The following is a 20,940-nucleotide window of genomic DNA, read 5'->3' as shown; positions in this document are numbered from 1 at the left end:
AAGAAAATGTCCAAATACACAAAGTAGAGAGAATGACGAACCCCCTGTCTTCAGCTTTAATTTCCATCCACTTAAGATATTTGCATCATTTTTCATCTATTTCCACTGACCTTTAATGTTATAGAATCCTGCATTTTCCACAATCTTTCTTCTTTTCTCGTCCAGATCTTAAAGTGATACATGAATCGCACTTCCTGCCCGTTTTCCCCTCCCATTTGATTACAACTTCTAAAATGAGGTGAGGAAATGAGCATAGAACATTTCCAGAAAATCTTTTAGAGAAAATGGTTTATAAAATAGTGGACAAATGGGAAGCAAATAATGAGCTGGTGGTCACAAGTCCAGATATACTAGAACTAACTGAATTAGATAAAAATGTCTAAAAAGTTAACAGGCAGAAAAAAGCCTCCCACGGGCACGGTGAAACCTGGAGAGTGTCTGTTTCCAGCTCCCTGGCAACCTGCCCCTCGGCCTCCAGGAGCCCCTTCCTCTTTGCAAACCAGGGCTGCTGCTCTGCGGAGAGAGGGTGGGACGAGCAGCGGCCGTCCCTTTCAGATGCCAGCTTGCTCTCCGCGCAGGTGCAGGCGAGGCAGGTGCAGGGCGTGGCCCCACCCAGCGCGCGTGCGCGGAGCCCTGTGATTGGCGCGTTGGGAGGAAGCCAAGCACATCAGCGCGCTGTTCTTCCTGCCGACACCTCTCCAACCACATGGCAGCAAAAAAGTGAAAGATGAGCCAGGAGGGGTGGAAGAGCTGCGCTGGTGGCCGTGATCAGCTTCAGGGGGAAGTGCAGCCCAGTTTGCGGATGGAGCCTCCTCGCCGACCACCGCCCCAAGCCACTTGGGGAGTTTGTGTTTGTGGAGGCCAGATTGGGACACTTTGCCCAGCGTCTCCCTCTTCCGAACGACTCTCGGGTTTCACAGGTTCTCAGTCTTACCTGCCTCTAGACCAGGACTTTTAAAGCTCACATTTCAATGCAGGGACCTTTTTTTTTAAGATGGGAAAGTTGACTGCCTCGGCCTTTCAGGAATGGCCTGATCCCCTGAGATGAGGCAGACTGCCACCTGCCTAAAGATAACATCGCTGACTTTTGGGCAAACCCTATGGAGACCGAAAGATTGTCCTTTGCTGCTGCTTGTCCTGTTTCCTCCATCTCAACCATCAGATGCCAGGTTCTGAGCAGATGGGGGCTCGTCAGACTTCATCACGGCTGGACACTGCCTCCTAAACACCATCCTCTCAGTAAATGCAGGTTGAATAACTGAACCCAGGAGACAAAAAATGAATGACAGAGGCATTCGCGTCATGGCTCCGTGGTTAACGAATCTGACTAGAAGCCACGAGGTTGCGGGTTCGATCCCTGGCCTCGCTCAGTGGGTTAAGGATCCGGCGTTGCTGTGAGCTGTGGTGTAGGTCGCAGATGCAGTTTAGATCCCTGCGTTGCTGTGGCTCTGGCATAGGCTGGCGGCTACAGCTCCAATTCAACCCCTAGCCTGGGAACATCCATATGCTGTGGGTGTGGCCCTAGAAAAGGTAAACACACACACACACACAGACACACGAATGCTTCAGGGCTCCTGGAAAGTAAGATGGCTCTCCTGGAAATTGTGACTCTTCAGAGGGGAGGACCACATGCCCCGGCCTTCCCACCGGGGGCTCTGCAGCATACAAGTCCCCCTCTGCCAGGCTCGCACACCTGAAGGGGGGCAGGGGGAGCAGCCTCCAGGAAGGAGAGGCCTGGGGGCCCAGTGTCCCACCTCCAGGAGCTGATAGTGACCAGCAGTTCCTCTGCCCTCGGGCCCTGTCTGTGTCACTGTAACAGGTGATGAATCTGCTCCCCCCCCAGCATTCTCTTGACCCCCCCACCCCATCTGTCTGTCCATCTTTGAGTCAGCTGTCAGGTGGGCCCAGTGCAGCCAGGCTGCTAGGATTTGCAGGCGTGGAGGTGAGAATCCAGGAAGGTAGCTGGAGCCAGACCTGGGGAAGAAGCCTAAATCACCTGTCTGATGACCTTGATTTCACCAGGGACTGACGAGAGCCATTGGCAGAGAGTAAGGTGGTCGGGGTGCATCTCGTCTGCTGGGGCTGCCTGAGCAAAATACGCAGGCTTATGGGACGTGAGCATCGGAGGTGTGTTTTCTCGCAGTTCTGGAGGCTGGAAGCCTGAGATGAAGGCACCAGCAAACTCGGTTTCAGATGAGGGCTCTCTTTCTGGCAGGTAGGTGGCTGTTTTCTGGCTGTGACCCTGTGTCCTTAATGGCTTTTCCTAAGTGCATGTACTTGGAGAGGGTGTGTGGTAGAGAGACAAAGACAGAGAGACAAAGACAGAGAGCCTACTCTGCTGTCTCTTATAATACGGGCACCGATCCCATCAGATCAGGGCCTCGCCCTATGACCCCATTTTTTTTTTGTCTTTTTGCCTTTTCTTGGGCTGCACCAGCAGCATATGGAGGTTCCCATGCTAGGGGTCCAATCGGAGCTGTAGCCGCCGGCCTACACCATAGCCACAGCAACATGGGATCCGAGCCGCATCTGTGACACACACCACAGCTCACGGCCACGCCGGATCCTTAACCCACTGAGCAAGGGCAGGGATCAAACCTGCAACTTCATGGTTCCCAGTCAGATTCGTTAACCCCTGAGCCATGATGGGAACTCACCCTACGACCCCATTTAACCCTAGTTATTTCCAGATACAGCCACACTGGGGGGCAGGGCTTCCACCTGTGAATCTGGGTGGTGACACAGCAGGGTGGTAGTTTAGGAAGATTCACTGGGGCCCAGAGAAGGGGGCTGACAGAGAAGGAAACCTGCATTTACCGAGTTCCTATTTCGTACCTGTCCGAGGCGGGGCTATCACACACCTTTCAAACACCATCTTCACTTTGCGTTCTCTTACAGTCAGGGCACCTGCAGCCAGGGAGTGCGGGAGCTGCCTGTGGGCACATGGCCCTGTGGTGGGGAAGGAGACCCTGAGCCTGAGCCCAGGGCCTGGTCCAGAGAATGGTGCCTGGAAGGGAAGCCACAGAGGTGGAGGATGGAGATGGTGCTCAGGATGCGAGATGCTCTGGGCACCAAGAGGGAGGATAGAGATGGTCCTCAGGATGCGAGATGCTCTGGGCGCCCGGGGGGATGGAGATGATCCTCAGGATGCCAGATGCTCTGGGCACCTGGGGGGGATGGACAGGGTCCTCAGGATGCCAGATGCTCTGGGCGCCCGGGGGGGATGGTGATGGTCCTCAGGATGCCAGATGCTCTGGGCACCTGGGAGGATGGAGATGGTCCTCAGGATGCGAGATGCTCTGGGCACTCAGAGGGAGGATGGAGATGGTCCTCAGGATGCGAGATGCTCTGGGCACCCGGGGGGGATGGAGATGGTCCTCAGGATGCCAGATGCTCTGGGCACCTGGGGGGGATGGACAGGGTCCTCAGGATGCCAGATGCTCTGGGCGCCCGGGGGGGATGGTGATGGTCCTCAGGATGCCAGATGCTCTGGGCACCCGGGGAGGATGGAGATGGCCCTCAGGATGCGAGATGCTCTGGGCACCAAGAGGGAGGATAGAGATGGTCCTCAGGATGCGAGATGCTCTGGGCGCCCGGGGGGATGGAGATGGTCCTCAGGATGCGAGATGCTCTGGGCACCAAGAGGGAGGATGGAGATGGTCCTCAGGATGCCAGATGCTCTGGGCGCCCGGGGGGGATGGTGATGGTCCTCAGGATGCCAGATGCTCTGGGCACCCGGGGAGGATGGAGATGGCCCTCAGGATGCGAGATGCTCTGGGCACCAAGAGGGAGGATGGAGATGGTCCTCAGGATGCGAGATGCTCTGGGCACCAAGAGGGAGGATGGAGATGGTCCTCAGGATGCGAGATGCTCTGGGCACCCAGAGGGAGGATGGAGATGGTCCTCAGGATGCGAGATGCTCTGGGCGCCTGGGGGGGATGGACAGGGTCCTCAGGATGCGAGATGCTCTGGGCACCCGGGGGGGATGGAGATGGTCCTCAGGATGCCAGATGCTCTGGGCACCCGGGGAGGATGGAGATGGCCCTCAGGATGCGAGATGCTCTGGGCACCAAGAGGGAGGATGGAGATGGTCCTCAGGATGCGAGATGCTCTGGGCGCCCGGGGGGATGGAGATGGTCCTCAGGATACGAGATGCTCTGGGCACCTAGGAGGAGGATGGACAGGGTCCTCAGGCTGTGAGATGATGCTCTGGGTGCCCGGGGCCCAAGGAAAGAGCCTCTGGGAACTGCTTAAGTTCAGGGGGCTATTTTAAGGGCACACCTGTAGGATCTGTGGGAGGACAGACCCACGGGAGGGCGCAGGCCAAATCCGTTGGCAGGGGCCAAACACGCCCTGAGGGACCAGGGGCCCAGCCTGGTCAACGCAGCACAGGGGGTACAAGTGCCACTGTGGACACCTCCTTACAAGCGCAGACCTGCACCAGTGGGGTGATGTCAGAGGTGCTGGGAAGAGGCTCCAGAAGGTTCTGTGTCTCAGAGGAGGAGAGTGAGGCGCTGCCTGCACAGAGTTGAGGCCGAGGGGTGAAGGCTGGCTCTTCCCCCCTCCTGTGGGAGGGAGAACGCCATACCCTTCAAGATGCTTTGAGCTAAAGTGGGAGAGGGAGCTGGGTTTCAGCCCCACCTGTGCCCTGTGGGGGGCACAGCCTGCTTGGCCAGACAGCAGGCCTGGTGGTGTCACTGGGATGGGGGAAGGGTTGGAAGGGGGGAGATTGGGTGGGGGCGGCACCCCGCAGAGTGAGGCTGAGTAGGGTAAAGAGGCTTCTGGAAGGTGACGGAGTTCCAGGATTTTCCCTCCGGGTAGCAACTGAAGCTAAGGTGTAGACGCTGTACAGTGAAGGGAAGAGGTCGCAGTGTCAACGGGGAAGGTTCCGAGCATCAGAGGCATCGGGCCAGGAGGTTGGGACGTCAGACCCGGCCAGTGCCCACCTCTCCATAAGCATCCGAGAGCCTGAAGGGGGACAGGAAGGAACGGAAGCCAAGGTCCGAGGTCAGGACGGGGCAGCAAGTCTGCGGGGTAACAGGGCATCTGGAGGCCCCAGCGACTCTCCTCTTGGGGTCAAAGACAGCCTGGGGAGCGAGGGGAAGGGAGGTGGGGGTGACCTCGGGCAGGGGGTCTGGGGGGCATAGGGTGTCTGTGCTGGGGTCCCGTCCATAGACCACACGCTCCAGCTCGCTTCTCCACCAGGTCAGCCTGTGACCAGCGCCACCATCATCACGAAGCGACACAGAGCGTCCACCAAAAAAAGCAAAGAGAAGGAGACCGCAGGGGCCTGGAGTCGCCTCCGCCTGGGGGCGCAGGAGGGAAGACCGGACCATCGGCGACCTTCCAGGGAGGACACGCGGTCCCATCCTGTCAGGTTGTCTGCGACCAGCAAAGGCACCGCGGTGTCTCTGCTGAGCCCCAAGGCCGTGCCGGTCTGGGTCTTGTCTCCTTGCCAACTGGGAGGACCCGCCCTGGACCAGGCTTTGCAGGCTCTGTGGGCGCTCAGGGCACTGTGGGTACAGGCCAGGCTCCGCTGGTGCGTGGCAGGGGCTGGGGATCACGGCTCCGACCGGGCCCGTGTCATGGATCCAGCTCGGGGGACGATGGGGGCTCCAGGTGAATTCTGTGACTAGCACGGGTGTGTGCTTTATATATAATTTCACCTTGTAAATTGGCAGAGGCGAAAAGCAGTCCTGTTACTATTTATTTTGTAAAAGAAACAGGAGCTTCTCGTGGGAAATATGCTAAGTTAGTTCAAGAGTTTCAGAAGTCGATATTTTAATTCAAGCCAAGACATTTTGAGGGACGTGCTCCAGGGCTGGGGACAAGCTGAGAGCAGGTTACCCTTGGCTGGGGCTCTGAGCCCTCGGCGTAGAAAAGCTCTTCCAGAGGCGCAGGGCCCTGGGCTGTCTGCTGGGGAGCCTTTAAAAATGCCAAGGCCTGGGCCTCGCCCTAGAGCAAAGGAGTCAAATCTCTGAGGGCAGGCCTGGGCACCCACATTTTCATTTACTTATTTATTTACTTATTTAGTCTTTTGCCTTTTCTAGGGCTTCTCCCACGGCATGTGGAGGTTCCCAGGCTAGGGGTTTAATCAGAGCTGTAGCTGCCGGCCTACACCAGAGCCACAGCAACACGGGATCCAAGCCGCATCTGCGACCTACACCACAGCTCACAGCAACGCCGAATCCTTAACCCACTGAGCAAGGGCAGGGATCGAACCTGCAACCTCATGGTTCCTAGTCGGATTTGTTAACCACTGCGCCACGACAGGAACTCCCCATATTTTTATTTTATTTTATTTTACTATTTCATCTCATTCTGGCTGTGCCCACGGCATGCAGAAATTCCAGGGCTAGGGATTGAACCTGAGTCACAGCCGTGACTACCCCAAGTCCTTAACCACCAGGCCACCGGGGAACTCTGAGCAATCCGTATTTTTAAAACATCACCAGGGTGGCTGCAGAGAACCACTGCCCTGACCTTTGTGGTTGCTGCAAAGTCAGAATCCCACTGTTTGGGTGCCAAGGGTCTCGTGGCTGGGGCTGGTGGGTTTGGGGGGAGGGTGGGTGTTGCTGGGGAGAACTCCCTTGAAATGTGGGTCCAGCCTCCACGGCCAGGCTCAGTGGGGAAGACCCCTCCCCGCCTCCCCCCTGGGGCCCTGATCAGGCTTCTCCAGGCTACAGACCACATGCAGGGCATGCGACGGGCAGAGAGGGAGGTTATGGAGTGATGAACGCAGGCCGGGCCCATCCCCTCTCGACAGCTTCTCTGAGGAGACAAGCGCTCGTTAGTCCCTCTGCAGTATGAGTCATTCCAGCTGTCCCGAAATTAGGCGACACGTGTCCGTGTGCACAGCAGGGAAGCAGTGAATGACACTCGTCTCAGAGTGGAAAGGCACTGATGGCAGTGCAATCTAAACAGGAAAGGCCGGCCTTCCCGTGGTGGCTCAGCCGGTTAAGAATCCCACCTGTTTTCATGAGGTTGCGGGTTTGATCCCTGGCCTTGCTCAGTGGGTTAAAGATCCGGCGTTGCCGTGAGCTGTGGTGTAGGTTGCAGATGCAGCTCGGATCCTGTGTTGCTGTGGCTGTGGTGCAGGCAGCTCTGATTGGACCCCTAGCCTGGGAACTTCCATTTGCAAAAAGACAATAAATAAGTAAATAAATAGATAAATAATAATAGAGATGGGGCATAGGGGGCCCCCCCGAAGAGAAGCAAGACCCCGCCTGGGAGGGGGAGCAGCCCGCAAATGAGGGCAGAGGTGGGGGCGGCCTTTCTGCTCTCTGGCTATCGAAGCCAATTAAACTCTGGCTAAATGCTGCTGGTTTTAGGACAGAAAATCCTCGAGGGAAGAAGGCGTGGGGTGGGGGTGGGGTGCGTGTGTGCACACGTGAGCACACTTTGGGGCATCGGCGCAGAACCCCAAAGCTTAGAACTGTCAAGCGAGAGCACCGGACTCCCAGACCACGGAGAAGCGGACTGAAACGGCTACTTCCTGCAAAACCACCCCGGATGCTGCTAGAGCCCTCGCCTTGGGCAACGGGGCCCAGTGGGCTTTCCTTGGCTCCTGAGCACCAGGCGTGGTATGAGCTGAGGACGGTGAGCAGGTCTGTTGCGACTCATTTTGTCGTCTTTGCTCCCTAACCTGTCTTGTTGACGTTAACTCCCAGTAGGTGGCTGGTGAACAATAAATAGATGAGCTTCCTGCTCGGGGACCGTCAAGCCGTCGCCTTCTGAAATGTCTTTGTGTCTAATTAGCTTTCTTATTTTTAGCTTTTAACTGCACGCGTTGGGATACATCATACGAAAGAGATGGCTTAGATCCCGAGACGCGCTTTCGCGGGTCCACGTGGAAGGCAGCGCGCTTTGGAGCAGGTGTTTGCATTTCTACCCGTTTTTGCTGCCAGAGCCGGTGCCGGGTCATCTTGAGGTAGGGATGGGATTAGATCTTTCAACAGCGCCACGCAGAACGTAAGAAGAAGATTTGGCCGAAAGGGCCCAGCTGTGTGCCAGGGCTCCGATTTCTGGGAGGCTGGGAGTTAGTGCTGGTCAACTCACGTTGGCAATGACCCTCCTGGTGGGCGTGGCCTGGCCCATCTTCACCGCTGGCACCTGTGCCCAAAGCCTGGGGCTTTCTAGAATACCTGCTTTGAAGGAAGCCCACTCCACCCTCGGGGAGCCTGCTGGTGAAGGGTGAGGCAGTGGTCATGCCTCACAGGACAAGGAGCAGAACTTTCCAGTTGCAGGAGTTGGAGAGAGAAAAACGGGCCCTTTTTTCATTGACGAAAGACACTTAAGACTTAATCTGCTTCTCTAGACGCTGCTTGGTTTCACCCACAGTATCTAAAATGTAAGGATAAAAATGGCTTAAAACAAGATAATGGAGAAAAAACATGTCCTGCAAATACACATAAAAACCTCATGTCCCTCTGCTGATAGCCGGCAAACTTGACCTCAAGCATAAAATCACTAGGAGCACGAAGTTGCTGGTGACAAAGAGGGTACTTTGATTTACCAGGAAGGTAGAGAGATTCTCAATGTGTATACACTTGACATGACACCGAAGTATAATTTAGAAATGAGCAGAATGAAAATAAGTAGAAAAAAAATCTACAAAAGCACGGACCGGGGAAGGAGGGGGCAGTTAGAGCACATTTCTGGAATTTGCAAACCAGCTGTGCAACACAAGAGCCTGTTACGGTGACTTCGGGCTGTTTCCTTGGGTGGCTGCACATGGGGGCGGGGCATCCAAACATTTTAAGGGTTGCTAGACATAGGTCGGAGGTCACGTTGCTACCCCCGGAGCCACAGCTTCCCAGGGGCCCCTGTTGAGGTGGGGGTGCATAGAGGCCAGGCAGTCAGGGCAGGTGGTTGTGGCCAAGGACTGGCTCACAGTGAGTCCGCGGGGGTCAGGTCCCCCGTCTGCCATCCCCAGATTATAACCGGGATAGGCAAACTTGGCAGCTGGGTCATCGCGGGCATGACAGGTGGGAGCCTCTGGATGTGCCCCTGACCTTGGTCAGGGGAGTAAATAGGACACACTGCCCCCACCCCCGGTTGGGGGGCGGGCATCACTTCTACACCGGAGGATCTGAAGGATGCAGGGGTGGCGGGCTCCATACCAAGATGTAGTTCATATCCACTACATTTTTTTAGGGCCACACCTGCAGCATAAGGAGGTGCCAGGCTAGGGGCCAAATCGGCTGCAGCTGCCGGCTACACCACAGCCACAGCAACACAGGATCCCAGGCGCATCTGCGACCTACGCTGCAGCTCAGGGCAATGCCAGATCCTTAACCCACCAAGCAAGGCCAGGGATCAAATCTGCATCCTCATGGATCCTAGTCAGGTTCATAACCCGCTAAGCGGAAACTCCCAGTTTATGTTTAATTGACCGATCTGGGACCAGCAGAAGGGGCAGCAGCGGGCCAGCAGCCTGCCTGTCGCCCAGCACCCCCAGCTCACACCTGCGGAGGATGGAGGCACCTCCCGGTGGGCAGGCACGGTGGAGGCGTGGGGGAGGCCCGTCCAGCCCAGACTGCACGTCCGCCACAGCCGCGCTCAGGTTGTTCTAAAGAGGGAGGAGGAACAGTCCCCCCCCCACCGGCAGAGCTTGGGGCCCACCCGGACCTCCACTTAGCGCGGAAGGAGAAGCAGCCCCAGGGTAGAAAGAAGATACTTGAATTCCCGGGTGAGGAGAAGGACTCGGCCAGCTGGACGGAGGTGTGGAGGGGTGAGGGGAGCTGGGCCCGGGAGGTGTGAGAGGAGGCAGGGGCGCGCAGGCAGCGGGGGGCTCTCTGAGCAGACAAGGAGCAGCGGGGGGCTCTCTGAGCATCACCAAGGAGGAAGCAGCCATCAGCTGGCGCAGGACCACCCTGGCCAAGCCAGACCTGTGGGCAGTTCTCGCTCAGGGCTCTGCCCTGGGGACCAAGGCTGCGCTCCAGTCTTCAGGGCCGCTCCGTGCCCCCCTTGGCCTCCTCCTTCTCTGCCCCTCGTTCCAGAGCCATGCGTCCCGTTTCCAGCCGTGTCCCCTGGAGCTCTGCGGTCCTTGCGGGGAGGACCAGCCTCCCCTGGGTCATAGGGACAGTTTTACGACGTGAGCGACCAAGCCCACCAAGGACGACCCTCTTCCACCTCTGATGGGGGATCCCTCACGGGCCTCCTGCCAGCCCCTCAGGTGTGAGGGTTACACCTCTGGGACCCCCAGGGACTGTCGGGGGCTCTGTTCATGCTAAGTCAGGCTCACGCAGCAGCCAGCTTCTCAGCACCACCAGCTACCAGGGCAGAGGAAGAACTGCCCTTGGGGGCGGGGGGGGGGTCATGTTTGGGAATTAAATGCTCCAAGCCCAGAAGGGACAGGTGTCACCCACTCTCACAGTGGGTTGGCCGAACAGTCGGGGGCCAGCCGTGCCAAGGCCACATGTGCTTAGAAGAGGCAAGCATTGGGAAGAGTTGATAGGCAATGCTGGGGACAGTCACAGAGCACCAGAGGAATGGGGCTTTTAGGGACTCCAGAGAGCAGAGGCCTTACCAGCCTGCTTATGAAGCTTCAGGGCCCGAGGTTGAGCCCGCAGAGCCCGTGCGCCAAGGCGGGGGTGAGCACACAGGGTTTCACGGCCCGGCTCCCGCGCTAGCTCATGTTGGCTGCACACAGGACAGCGTCTGAGACCTGGTGACTCGGCTCTTGGGGTTGGGTCGGCCCTGGTGCACACCTGGTTGGACATCTGACGGCCCTTCGGGGTCCTGGCTTGGGGAATTTTGTTCCCACTTAATTGCGGAGCCCTGGACGTGCTGAGCCTCCACTGCTGCCCACGCTGCACGCGCAAGTGACTGGGGAGCTCTGGAGGAGAGCTGACCTGTCCTGGAGCGTGTCGCGGACACCGTCCGTTTGTCTCCAAACTGCACGCTCTCCAGGGGTTTCAGGTCTTGATCAAACCCCGAGCCTCACCCCGCCCCCCGCCGTGTCCTGGGCCCCTGGATGCTTTCCTGGAATTTCACATACATTTGAGGCATCGATTTGTCATTTCCCCGACTTGGTGTTCTGGAGACATCCACTTTTCATTTCATGCTGCAGTTTCTAAAAAGGAACTTAGCGGTAACTTGGGTTTTTACTCATTTCTCTTCTCCTTCAACACCCGGTGATTGGGTCTGCGACGTCCTGTGCTGAGGCGGTGACGCAGGACCACGCCCTCTGAGGTCATGCTGTCACCCTTCTGTGGGGTCCAGGTGGCACACCCTCGATCACCTGCAGAGGCTTGACCTCCTCAGTGGGGGCTCGCTCCTGGCCCTCGGAGGTCCGGGTGCCAGCAGGACCGGGGTCCCCAGGGCCCCCAGCTCTGAGCCTAGCGGATGCGCTGTGGGAAGTCGCTTGGCCTCTGCGGGTGTCCCTGACTTTGTCGGGAGAACAGTGTTGGCTCTTTGCTGAGCTGAGCAAGAGCCGGTGAAATGGTAGGATTCTCGAGTTTGCCTAGGGACACATAACGTTGTAAGAGGGAAGTGTAAATGCGCCGTGACGGCTGCGGAGGCTGGGGGATGGGTGGGCAGGAGGCACGGATTACGTTATCCTGTCAATTTGGGGGACACATGCAAAGCCCCTTCATGAGAAGAGTAGAAAAACCATAAAACAAAATCACAAGGAAGCCTGGTTTGCTCCGGCCTCTCTGGGGAAGGACAGACGGACAGTGAACTGTGGGCAGACTCTTGGCATCTAACCCTGGCTCGGCTGCAGGTGGCAAGGGAGCTTGAGTGGGTAACTTCTCTGGACCTCGGCCCCTTTGTCATCTTATTAAGCGGAGGGGAGACGAGGCCTCCCAGGTGTTGGGAGATGTGAGCGGATGGAGCTTCCTGGTGGCGGAGCTGGACAAGGGTTGTGCCTCTCTGCCCTGTGCCCCCACCTCCCCGGCCCCCCGCACCCTGCCCGGCCGCCCTGGGCCACCCTCCTCCCTGCTGCCCGCAGGCTGCCCCCTTGCCAGGCTGGCCACCTGACATGCAGAGCCTGCCCTGCGGATCCTTGTGCCACATTAAATGTGACAGTGAAGCAAAGGGACCCACTGACAACCAGCGTCGTGAGGAGCTGGGGGGGGGGCCCCCAGGGAGTCCCCGCTGAGGAGGCCCCAGGGCACCGCCTGTCCCTCCCCGGGTCCTTCGGAGACTCAGCGCTGAGAGGCCCTCTGTGCAGCAAAAGATCTGGGTTTTATTAAAACAGAAAAAAGAAAACACAACGCAGGGCCTCAGGCTTTCAGACCCTGGCTCGCAGGTCCCATGAGCCCCCAGCCCCTTGGCTGTGGGGCTGGGACCCCTGCAGTGCGGGAGGGCCCCGGCGTTTGGAGGCACAGGAGACCCTGTAGCCGAAAGAAGCACAGCAAAGGCAAAAGGGGGTCTCCCAGTACCTGGCGATGGGTGGTCAACTGGACGCGGCACTTGCATGGGGCGGTGGGCAAAGCCCTGACCAGGGGCTGGCAGCCTGGTCTGGTCTCCACGGCATCTCTCTTTGGGACCTGGTGTCCTCCACTGTCCGGTGACCTCTGCCAGCTCTGAACTCGTGCTTTGGTGACCAAAATCGAACCTGCTACTCTTTCACCCAGAAGGCGTCCCGCCATCTCTGACTCTTCCTTGGCTCCTGTTCAGCATCTGCCAGCTTGGCCTCCCCCGCCCATGGCAGCCCTGGTTCCTGCCCTTGCACCCTCAGTCCGAGGCTCTGCTCTGAGGCCGCTGACCGCCACCTTCTGGCCACTCAGACTGTCCAGCGCTGTCCCCCACCAGATCCTCAGTCCCTGGGCCCTCCCCTTTCACCCACCAGGGGCCCGCCCCCACCTCCCTGGCCCCCGCCTGCGCCACCTCCCCCGCCCTGCCAATCCTGGCAAGACCGCCTGTGCTCGAGGCCCATTCCGTCTGCCAGCTTCCCTGGGTCCCTGGATGGTGCTCTCTGTCCTGCCACCGAGGCCTCGCCCACCTGCCCCTCCTCAAGGATGGCACGCGGTGTCAAGGGCCCCCCCCTCCCTTTCCTGGCTTCTCTCTGTGCTTAGTTTCTTCCTGGAACTTCACCCACCCCGCGCCAGCGGCGCTGCTGGTCGGGGCCCCAGGGAATCCACCACACGGATGTGTCACTGTCGCTGTTTCCCAGCCCTTGGGGACATGTGCTGCATGAAGGGGTGACACCAGTTTCTACCAGTTGGGTTTGAGGTCATGACTCCAGGCGCCAGGAGGCATCTTCACAGGTGTGGCTTCAAGGCTGGTTCTGAAGGTCAAGCTCGCACAGGTGGTGACAGCTGATGTCCCTGAGGGGGTGACAGGCCCGGAAGGAAGCGGCTCAGGAGACCGCGACCCTGCCGCAGTGGCCGCACTCTGTCCAGCGGTGCCCCTGCTCTCACATGAACTTGACGGCTCTTCTGAGTCTAAGGATGAGAAATTCAGCCCCGAAAACACGCAGATGGTAGAGGAGGCGCTGTGCTCGTCAGGGCGGTCACAGCCGGCGGGGCTGAGCACACGCCCAACACACGGACACGCACGGACACGTGGACATACACACACACACACACCCCAACACCCACAGAGACGTGGACACACACACACACCCCCCAACACCCACAGAGACGTGGACACACACACAGAGACACAGAGACACACCAACACACACAGAGACACACTGACACACACACACAAAGACACACCAACTCCCACACAGATACATACACACACACACAGACACACCAACACACACACAGACACACTGACACACCCACGTGGACACACACACACACACCCACAGACATATACACAGACACACACGCACAGACACACCCCCACCCCCACGCGGGTGGTCTGCTCTCCCGTCTCCATCAGCACTTCTTTCTCATTTTTGAACAGGGGCCCGTGTTCATTTGGCTCTGGGTGCCTATCGGAGAAACGGAAGCCTGGCAGACCCGGGGCGGACCCTGGAAGCCAGGCTGCTGAAGCTCTCTGGGGACACGCCAGGTGACACACTGTGTGGGCCACGCCCAGCAGCCCCTGCACACCCAAGGCCAGCCTCCAGGCCACCCTCCGCGATCCTGTCCCTGGACCCCCCAGCCACACTGCCATGTGGCTCTACCTCTGCGAGTTTCTCTCTTACTGGAGGTGTGGGTGCCGGGTCACAGGTTACAGCTCACAGTAAGAGGAGCAGAGACACAGCATTTGCAAACTTTCACTGCAATTTGGCGGTGTGGGTTTATGCGTTATCGAATCTAACAAAACAAATTAGGACTTGTATTTCTTTCCAGTGTTTTTTCTCTAATAATTTATTTTCATTGAATTTCACCAGCTGGCCATTGGAGTTGGGGGGATTCTGTTTTTTCCTTTCTTTCTCTTTTGGTTGCCCTGTGGCACACGGAGTGCCCGGGCCAGGGATTGGACCCGAGCAGCAGTTGCGACCTACGCCTCAGCGGTTGTAACACCAGGTCCCTAACCCACCAAGCGAGCGGGGAATCGAACCTGCGTCCCAGCGCTCCGGAGAGGCCATTGACCCCATCGCGCCACAGTGGGAGCCCTCAGGTTTTGACTTTGAAAAGGCTCTTAGGGCAAGTTTCCAGGACCCAGCTTTCCTTCCTTTGCCACAGGAGGGCTGGAGTCCTGGCTCACTCACCAGCCCTGTCACAAGCTTGCATTTCAATCACCCTGGGCATCTTTTTGGTGGCTCTGAATAGGACAATCTCACTGACACAAATTCATGAAAGGCAAAGACGCATTTCCATATGAATGCGAGCAGGCGGCACCGCAGCTGGCTCTTTGCAGGAGGAAATTATCTCAGCTAATGCTGAGCATGTTTCAACCAAACTGCTTTAAAGAATAGTGTGCGCACGCTTCCTTTTCTCAAGGTGTGGACTCTCCGCCTGAAAGGCGCTGTTGGCTGTCCCTCTGCAGGCTCGGGGGTGAGCCCTCTCTTCCTCTGCAGGTTGCGGGAGATCTTCTTCTAATGGTTTTAGTCCCTGAGCTGGGGGAAAACAAGTCACCTCTGAAAAAGCGTCCTGTTGCTGAACCACAAGAGAGGCGCGATCCTTTGTGTAAAGGTGCAGGAGTGACCTGGGCGACCTCACCTGGGCCTCTGACAAGCTCAGAACGGCGCTGGGAGGCGGGAGCTGCGGGGTCCAGATTTCATTAGAAAAGATGCTCTCTGGGCCTCACTGAATGGCCAAGGCTCTCCGTCACATCCACCCTTGCTGATGCAGCTTAGCATCGAAAGAAGGGTGGGGCTGTGTGGTAGCGAGGGGGCCGCAGCCTGCGGGGTGCAGCACGGCCACGGGGTGCAGCACGGCCACGGGGATCCTAATCCGAGGGGCTTGGTGCCAAGGGTGGGGGGGGGGAGACAGAAGGACGAGCTCAGGGGGGCGGGCCAGCCGGGCACAAGGAACAAAGAGGGACAGAGCGGGAGGGACAGGGGGACAGAAGCGGCCGGGGATGGTGTGTGCGGACCGCGTGGCATCCACTTAGTGTCACGGGGATTCTAACTGCAGCAGAAGCGACTTTCGAAGTGCGTAACTTTTCAAAAAAGTTTTTAAATCTTTTGTGGCCGCCCTGGCAGCATATGGTGATCCCAGGCCAGGGACTGAATCCGAGCCACAGCTGTGGCAACGCCAGCTCCTCTAACCCACTGCCCTGGGCCAGGGATCGAACCCACACCTCTGCAGCCAGCCGAGCCGCTGCAATCGGATTCCTAACCCACTGTGCCACAGCGGGAGCTCCAGTAACCACCTCTGCTAATAAAAAAGCAAGCCTCCTCCTGAGGACACCCAGGGTGCCTGGCGTGTAGCGCCCACGTCCTGGGCGGGACCAGGGACACGATGACCACGGCCCGGGGGCAGCCCTCCTCCTGGCACACGGGTGGGTGTTACCACAGGGCGCTCCGTCTAAGGTGTGTGCCACGTGCACTTAGAAGACGCTGAGAAGGAGACTGACAGAGCGGGAGGACCCTGCCTCTGCAGTCCAAGCGCAGCCCTGCTCCAGGCCTGTGACACTTTGCTGTTGAGGGCGAATATTCCGGGATGCTCCTTAAACTGCGTGATTTACAAACAGCCGGGTGCTGTGTTTGCCGGGGCCTGGGCTCTGCCTTCTGCGTGTCCTCGGGGACTGTCCCCTGCAGGGTGAGCCTCCCCTCTGCTGGAAACGGTCTCCACTTGCAGAACCAGACTGTCTGACCCTGAGCAAACTGAGAACACACGGAGCTCTTTGGAAGTTTTCTGTTTTGGACGTAATGGAAATGTGATCAGAAATAACCGAGATTCTGCTTGAGGTTTTTTTGGTTTTTTCAAATTTTATTTCAAAGGGCAGGAAATATTTTGTGAGGCAACAACCGAGAAAACAAGTGGCCCGAGAACAATCAGAGTTTGTCTTAATAAATAACAGGATGCCTCTTCTGTTTCTTGAGCTTCTGCAACACATTTCACGTTTCAATAAATAAATCCACTCCAGCGCTGCGGAGCCAAGAACAGGCTCAGGTCTACGCGTGGTGCGGGGGGCGGGCGGCGGGGACAGAGGGCTGGGCTGGGGACCGGCCACTCCCAGCCCCAGGCCCGGCCTCAGCGCGTCCTCCCTGGTCCCCGAACGGGGCCAGTGGTGGCGTGGCCCCTGGGGATCGGTGGCGGCTGTTCAGTCCTCCCGTCCGTCGATGGCCTTGCCCCCACTCACTTGGACGTTTCCGGGGGGGGCGCAGAGCAGGAGGAAGTGCTGGGACGTCGTTTGGGTGATGGGACGGGTCTGGGTTCCGTCTTGGTTCTGATGCAGGTGTCAGGTGGGTCCCCGGGGAGGCGGGGCTCTGTGACCCGCACCCCCTCACCTGTAGCATCCCAACCGCCCCATCGGCTCCATGTGCTCTGACAGCCTGCGTTGAAATACCTGAGAGAGACCAAGGCACCCGGGCGCCGCACACAGGTCCCGGCTGCCATCGCTCGTGCCGCGGAGCAGCCGCCTGGCGCCCCGGAGGGGCCTGCGCGTCGGGGGCTCGGTGGGCGGACGGCAGCCTGCGCTGCCCACCAGCTTCCCCAGCACTGCCCCGGGCCCCAGGGCATGGCCAGAATCGTACCAGGAATTCTCAAGGTGGCTTTTGTGTCTGTTCCAGGTGAATGTGCAAAAGGCAAGGGGAAATCATTCTTTTCAACACAGGATCCTTTATTCGAACTTTTCCTTGAAAGACCGTGCGTGGAGGGCAGGCCCAGCCTCCCTCCATGGGCTCGAGTGGCTAGTGCTCCTTAAACCTGGAAGAGGAGGAGGAAACAGCAGCTGGTCACCTTGCGCTGATGCCCGGAGCCCGGGGTGCCTCGGGCTCCCCAGGGGCCAGAGCGGGGGTGGGGGGGTCCCCTGGGCGAGGGGCGGGGGGGTCAGGCCAAGCTCTGAGCTGCTGACTTTGCCGGAAGCCGCGGCTCAGAGGAGCAGAGGCGGCAGTATCCCTCGCGCCTCTTCACTGCACGTTCAGGGGAGACGGACCTGGATAGTGTCCACCCCAGGCATTTATTGGGAAAGAAAAAATGGGCGTGCATGAGCCGCGCAGTGACAGGGACCCGAGCGAGGTTTTGGCTCCTTTTAGGGCGAGCTGGTCTGGCAGGCAGACACACTGGGCTGCGGGGACGCTGAGGGCACTCACGGAATTTGGTCTCCCGTCGCCGACCCCGGGCAGCACAGCTCCTTGTGTATGAGGCGGACCAGGAACTGCACCCAAAACAAAGACAAGGCCACTGTCACCACCGGGAGACCCTGCGCGGACACCGTGCTGTCCCCGGGGAGGTGCTGGAGCCCACCCGGCTTGGCGCTCAAGTGCATAGTGGGCGGGGTGGGGGGCTGCCCCGTGGAGGTGCCTCTTCTTCAGAAAGCGAAGGACTTCAGAGCCTCAGCAGAGGAGCGGCGGGGGCCTCACGGGCACTGCCATCCCGAGGGCCTGGTCCCAGGGCAGGGCTGCCTTGAAGCCAGTCCAATCATAAAATGCCCACATGGGGAAGTGAGTAAGAAGGACACGGTCACAGAGACACTGGGGGAGGCTGGAGCGCTGCACGGGTGACTCTGGAGGGCAGGCGAGCCGTCACCAGCCATTGGCACGGACAGCCTGCAGAGCCATCCTTGGGCAGCCCTGGTCCACGGGCAAGCTTCTGGGAGAGCACGGCCAGGCCTCCCCAGAGCCCGCTGCTGGTCCGTGGCCTCGGCCTTGGTCTCGAGGTAAATGAATCAGCAGCTCCTGCCCACGGCCTAGAGGGCGGAGTCAGCTCATGCGTCCTGATCAGCGCGGGCCGCATCGCCCCAGCTGAGCTGCGTGCAGCGGGGACCTAGGTCTTCCCCAAGCGTGGCAGCCCCTCCAGAACGGTGCCCCCACAGCGAGCTGTGCCCAGGTTTTGACAGGGGCTCCTGAGGGAAACCCTGGCTCAGGTGGTCCTGCTTCCTGGAAAGCTGTGGGTGCCCCCGGGCCCGAGGTGGGGGGTGTTGCTGGAGAGCTTCGAGGGGCTGCTTTAACACCACCCGCAGCCACGCGGTGCCATCCTGAGGCCGGGGCGCTGCAAGACAGGGTGCTGAAGGTTCAGGAGGAGCCCCCGGGTCCCCTACGATGGCCGTGTCCCAAAGCCAGCGTGTGGGGACTCGGCAGGTGCTACAGGCCAGGCTGCCGGCGATTGTCGCGTTCCAGTTCAATAATCTGCTCTCGGGAGCCCGAACCTCCAGCGCCCGCCGCCTGCTGAGTCCTCGGCACGAATCCCACCCAGTGGGACCAGCACAGAACCATTTTCTGGCGGAAGGAGGGAAGGACACGCTGAGTGCTCCCAGAGGGCTGGGCTGCCCTGTGTGCAGCCCCGACAACGCTGGAGGTCAGACACCAGCTCCTCAGACGTGACACGTGGCTGTCCCTGGGCAGTGCCCTCCCAGGAGCCTGCCCAGGGGGCTGCAGCCCCGAGTAATGGAGTGTGGACGGAGGGGCAGGCCCGGGGCTCTGCACTCGCCCCGAGGTGCGGTCACGGTCCCCGGGCACCGTCACGGTCCCCAGGTGAGGTCACAGCCCAGTTGGTCTTGAGGTCCCCACGTGACCTGCTGGGCTCACCGAGGTCCAGCCTTGGAAGGAGGGGAAACTGGTCCACTGAGACGCCAAGAGGTGGTGTCTCTGGTCTTTAGGGCTGAAAAGACTGGTCCTGGTGGCCGCCTGGCCTCCCCAGTCCCGCAGCCTCACCGTGGCTGTCTGCCTGCTGTCAATCTTCCCCCCCGTCCTTTCTGGGTTCTGGCATTTCGGGTGTGTTTCCTGTCAATATCGGAGTCAGTCTGGATTTCCAGGCCAGGCCAAGTCCGCCGGTGACTGGAGAGTCGGTCCATCCGCTGTCTGCTGGGCCCTTTCCCGCGGCGTTGGCGTTGTAGTGGCTGCTTTGGTTCTCAGCTCTTTTCCTTCAACAGTGGGTTCTTCCTGGACCCCCGTGGGCCGTGCCAGGCCGTCCGCCCCGTCTGCTCCCTGACACTCTCGTCTTTCTCTCTGCAGCTGCATCCAGACGGCTTCCTTGTATCTGTATCTCACCAGCTCTTTTTTCAGTCTTGTTCTTTTCTCACGAACACAGTTCCTTCTGTGACATCTTTAGTCATATTAACTGTGTTTATTTTCACGGTTTACCGGATAACCTTTTTTCCTGCAGTGTGGGGGGGTCCGTGAGAACCGTGCCTGTCGCCCCCATCCCCGCAGGCCGTTTCCTAACCACCTCCTGACTTGGGGCTGAGCTCCCCTTCAGCTGGGCTTGGCTGTGGGGATGAGCTTCCACCTTCTCAGATGGTTTGGGATTGGCGTCTGCCTAACAACCAGCTGTGGCCCCGGTCCGGGACCAATGTTGCCCTGTGTTTTGATACGTGTATAATATCTACATCACGTAAGTCAGAAAATTAAAGCTTACAGGAGGCAGGTCTGTGGCTAAAGATTCTCAAGGCAGTTTCCCCCTAATCTGGTGAGCATGCTGGTGGCACAGGTCCCGCTTCTCTTCTGTGCCCATGTGCGAAGGTACATGCTTCCACTGCCTGCCGAGCCCGGGGGTCCGGGCTGGAGGAAGGCCGCACGTCCAGCTCCCCATCTGAGCCAGCCCAGCACCCGGTCTCCTGTTCTGGGGGCAGCCCTCAATTCCTGAGCCTGACAACTCACCCCCCTGCGCTGGCACCAGCCTGGGCACTTACTTCATGTTGCCCCTCCATTCTGGGGTCCTGGGGACAGGCTTTCCCTTCCTACAAGTCTAGCCGTGCATTAAGAGGACGCTTAATGGACGCAGAGCCTGGTGTTTCTGAAACAGAGGAGGCTCTGTCTTTAAACAGACCTAATGATGCTGCTACTTAGTGGAAGTGCCCTGGCTTCCTTGAGCAGCTGTTTCTCAAGCCTCCCAGGTTCCCAAGTTGAGAGCTGGTATTTGATTCTGTATGAAATGAGGGGAGCCGGGTCTTAGGACGCCTGGGAATTAAAATATAAAACTTCCATCTCATAGATGGAGGTGATATTTCCAAAATCCTCAACTCATCTGTATTGGGATCAATATCAGTTTCCCGGTGAAGCAAGACACGTTGGCGGCTTCAGGTCCGGGACCCTGGGCGCGGGGTGACCGGTAAGAGTGGGTGTGGTGGCTGTGCTGAATGGTGGACATAGCAGGGTTGGGCCATCCAGATGGGTCTTCTCCATCCCAGGGCACAGGAGGGGACAGACACAGGGACAGAGGGTGGAGCGGCCCAGCCCCTCCCCTCTCCTCCAGCCTTTTAAGGGTGGGCAGCCAGGCTGCTTCCCCAGTGTGGCAAGCTGGGGGCCAGAGGGACAAGGGGGCAGATCGGCACCGTCTGGAAGGCCAGCCCAGTGCCCTGTCCCCGCTAATCCCCACTGTGGTCCTGTCCCTGGTGCCACTATTCTGCCCACGCCACAGGGGGACGCTGTAGACCAGAGGGGCTCAGGAACCTGCTCGGGCTGCACAGGAACCCGAAGGCTCA

At 58.9% G+C, this 20,940-nt stretch overlaps 1 protein-coding gene and 1 long non-coding RNA gene across 23 annotated transcripts in view; one reads left to right on the top strand and one right to left on the bottom strand.

The window, feature by feature from the left end:
* Window positions 1–679: 679 nt before the first annotated feature.
* On the top strand, window positions 680–7,796 carry LOC146397915 (uncharacterized). Its single transcript, XR_014825231.1, has 3 exons — window positions 680–1,530; window positions 2,023–2,215; window positions 5,206–7,796. It is a non-coding gene; the product is annotated as an uncharacterized LOC146397915 (long non-coding RNA).
* A 4,375-nt stretch (window positions 7,797–12,171) lies between these two features.
* The window catches only part of SLC37A1 (solute carrier family 37 member 1), a 75,977-nt gene continuing 67,208 nt past the window's right edge, over window positions 12,172–20,940 (bottom strand). For 13 of the 22 annotated variants that reach the window (XM_021071027.2, XM_084992200.1, XM_084992201.1 and 10 more), the window contains 2 exons: window positions 17,612–17,676; window positions 16,266–17,225 (listed from right to left, as the gene is read on the bottom strand). In XM_021071027.2, the coding sequence (XP_020926686.2) occupies window positions 17,210–17,225; window positions 17,612–17,676 (81 nt within the window). In that variant the 3' untranslated portion in view covers window positions 16,266–17,209. Of the gene's footprint in view, window positions 13,278–16,265; window positions 17,226–17,611; window positions 19,617–20,940 lie in introns of those variants that run through there. The other 9 variants (XR_014825226.1, XR_014825227.1, XR_014825225.1 and 6 more) reach the window with 2 other exon arrangements.

Source organism: Sus scrofa, chromosome 13 (genome assembly GCF_054392235.1).
Source record: "Sus scrofa isolate SSC_HxYL_T2T_F1_AM1 chromosome 13, Sscrofa_HxYL_maternal_Yorkshire_Landrace_v2.0, whole genome shotgun sequence".
NCBI lineage: Eukaryota > Metazoa > Chordata > Mammalia > Artiodactyla > Suidae > Sus > Sus scrofa.
The sequence above is the reverse complement of the archived record's forward strand: the minus strand, read 5'-3'. Positions and strand labels throughout refer to the sequence as shown.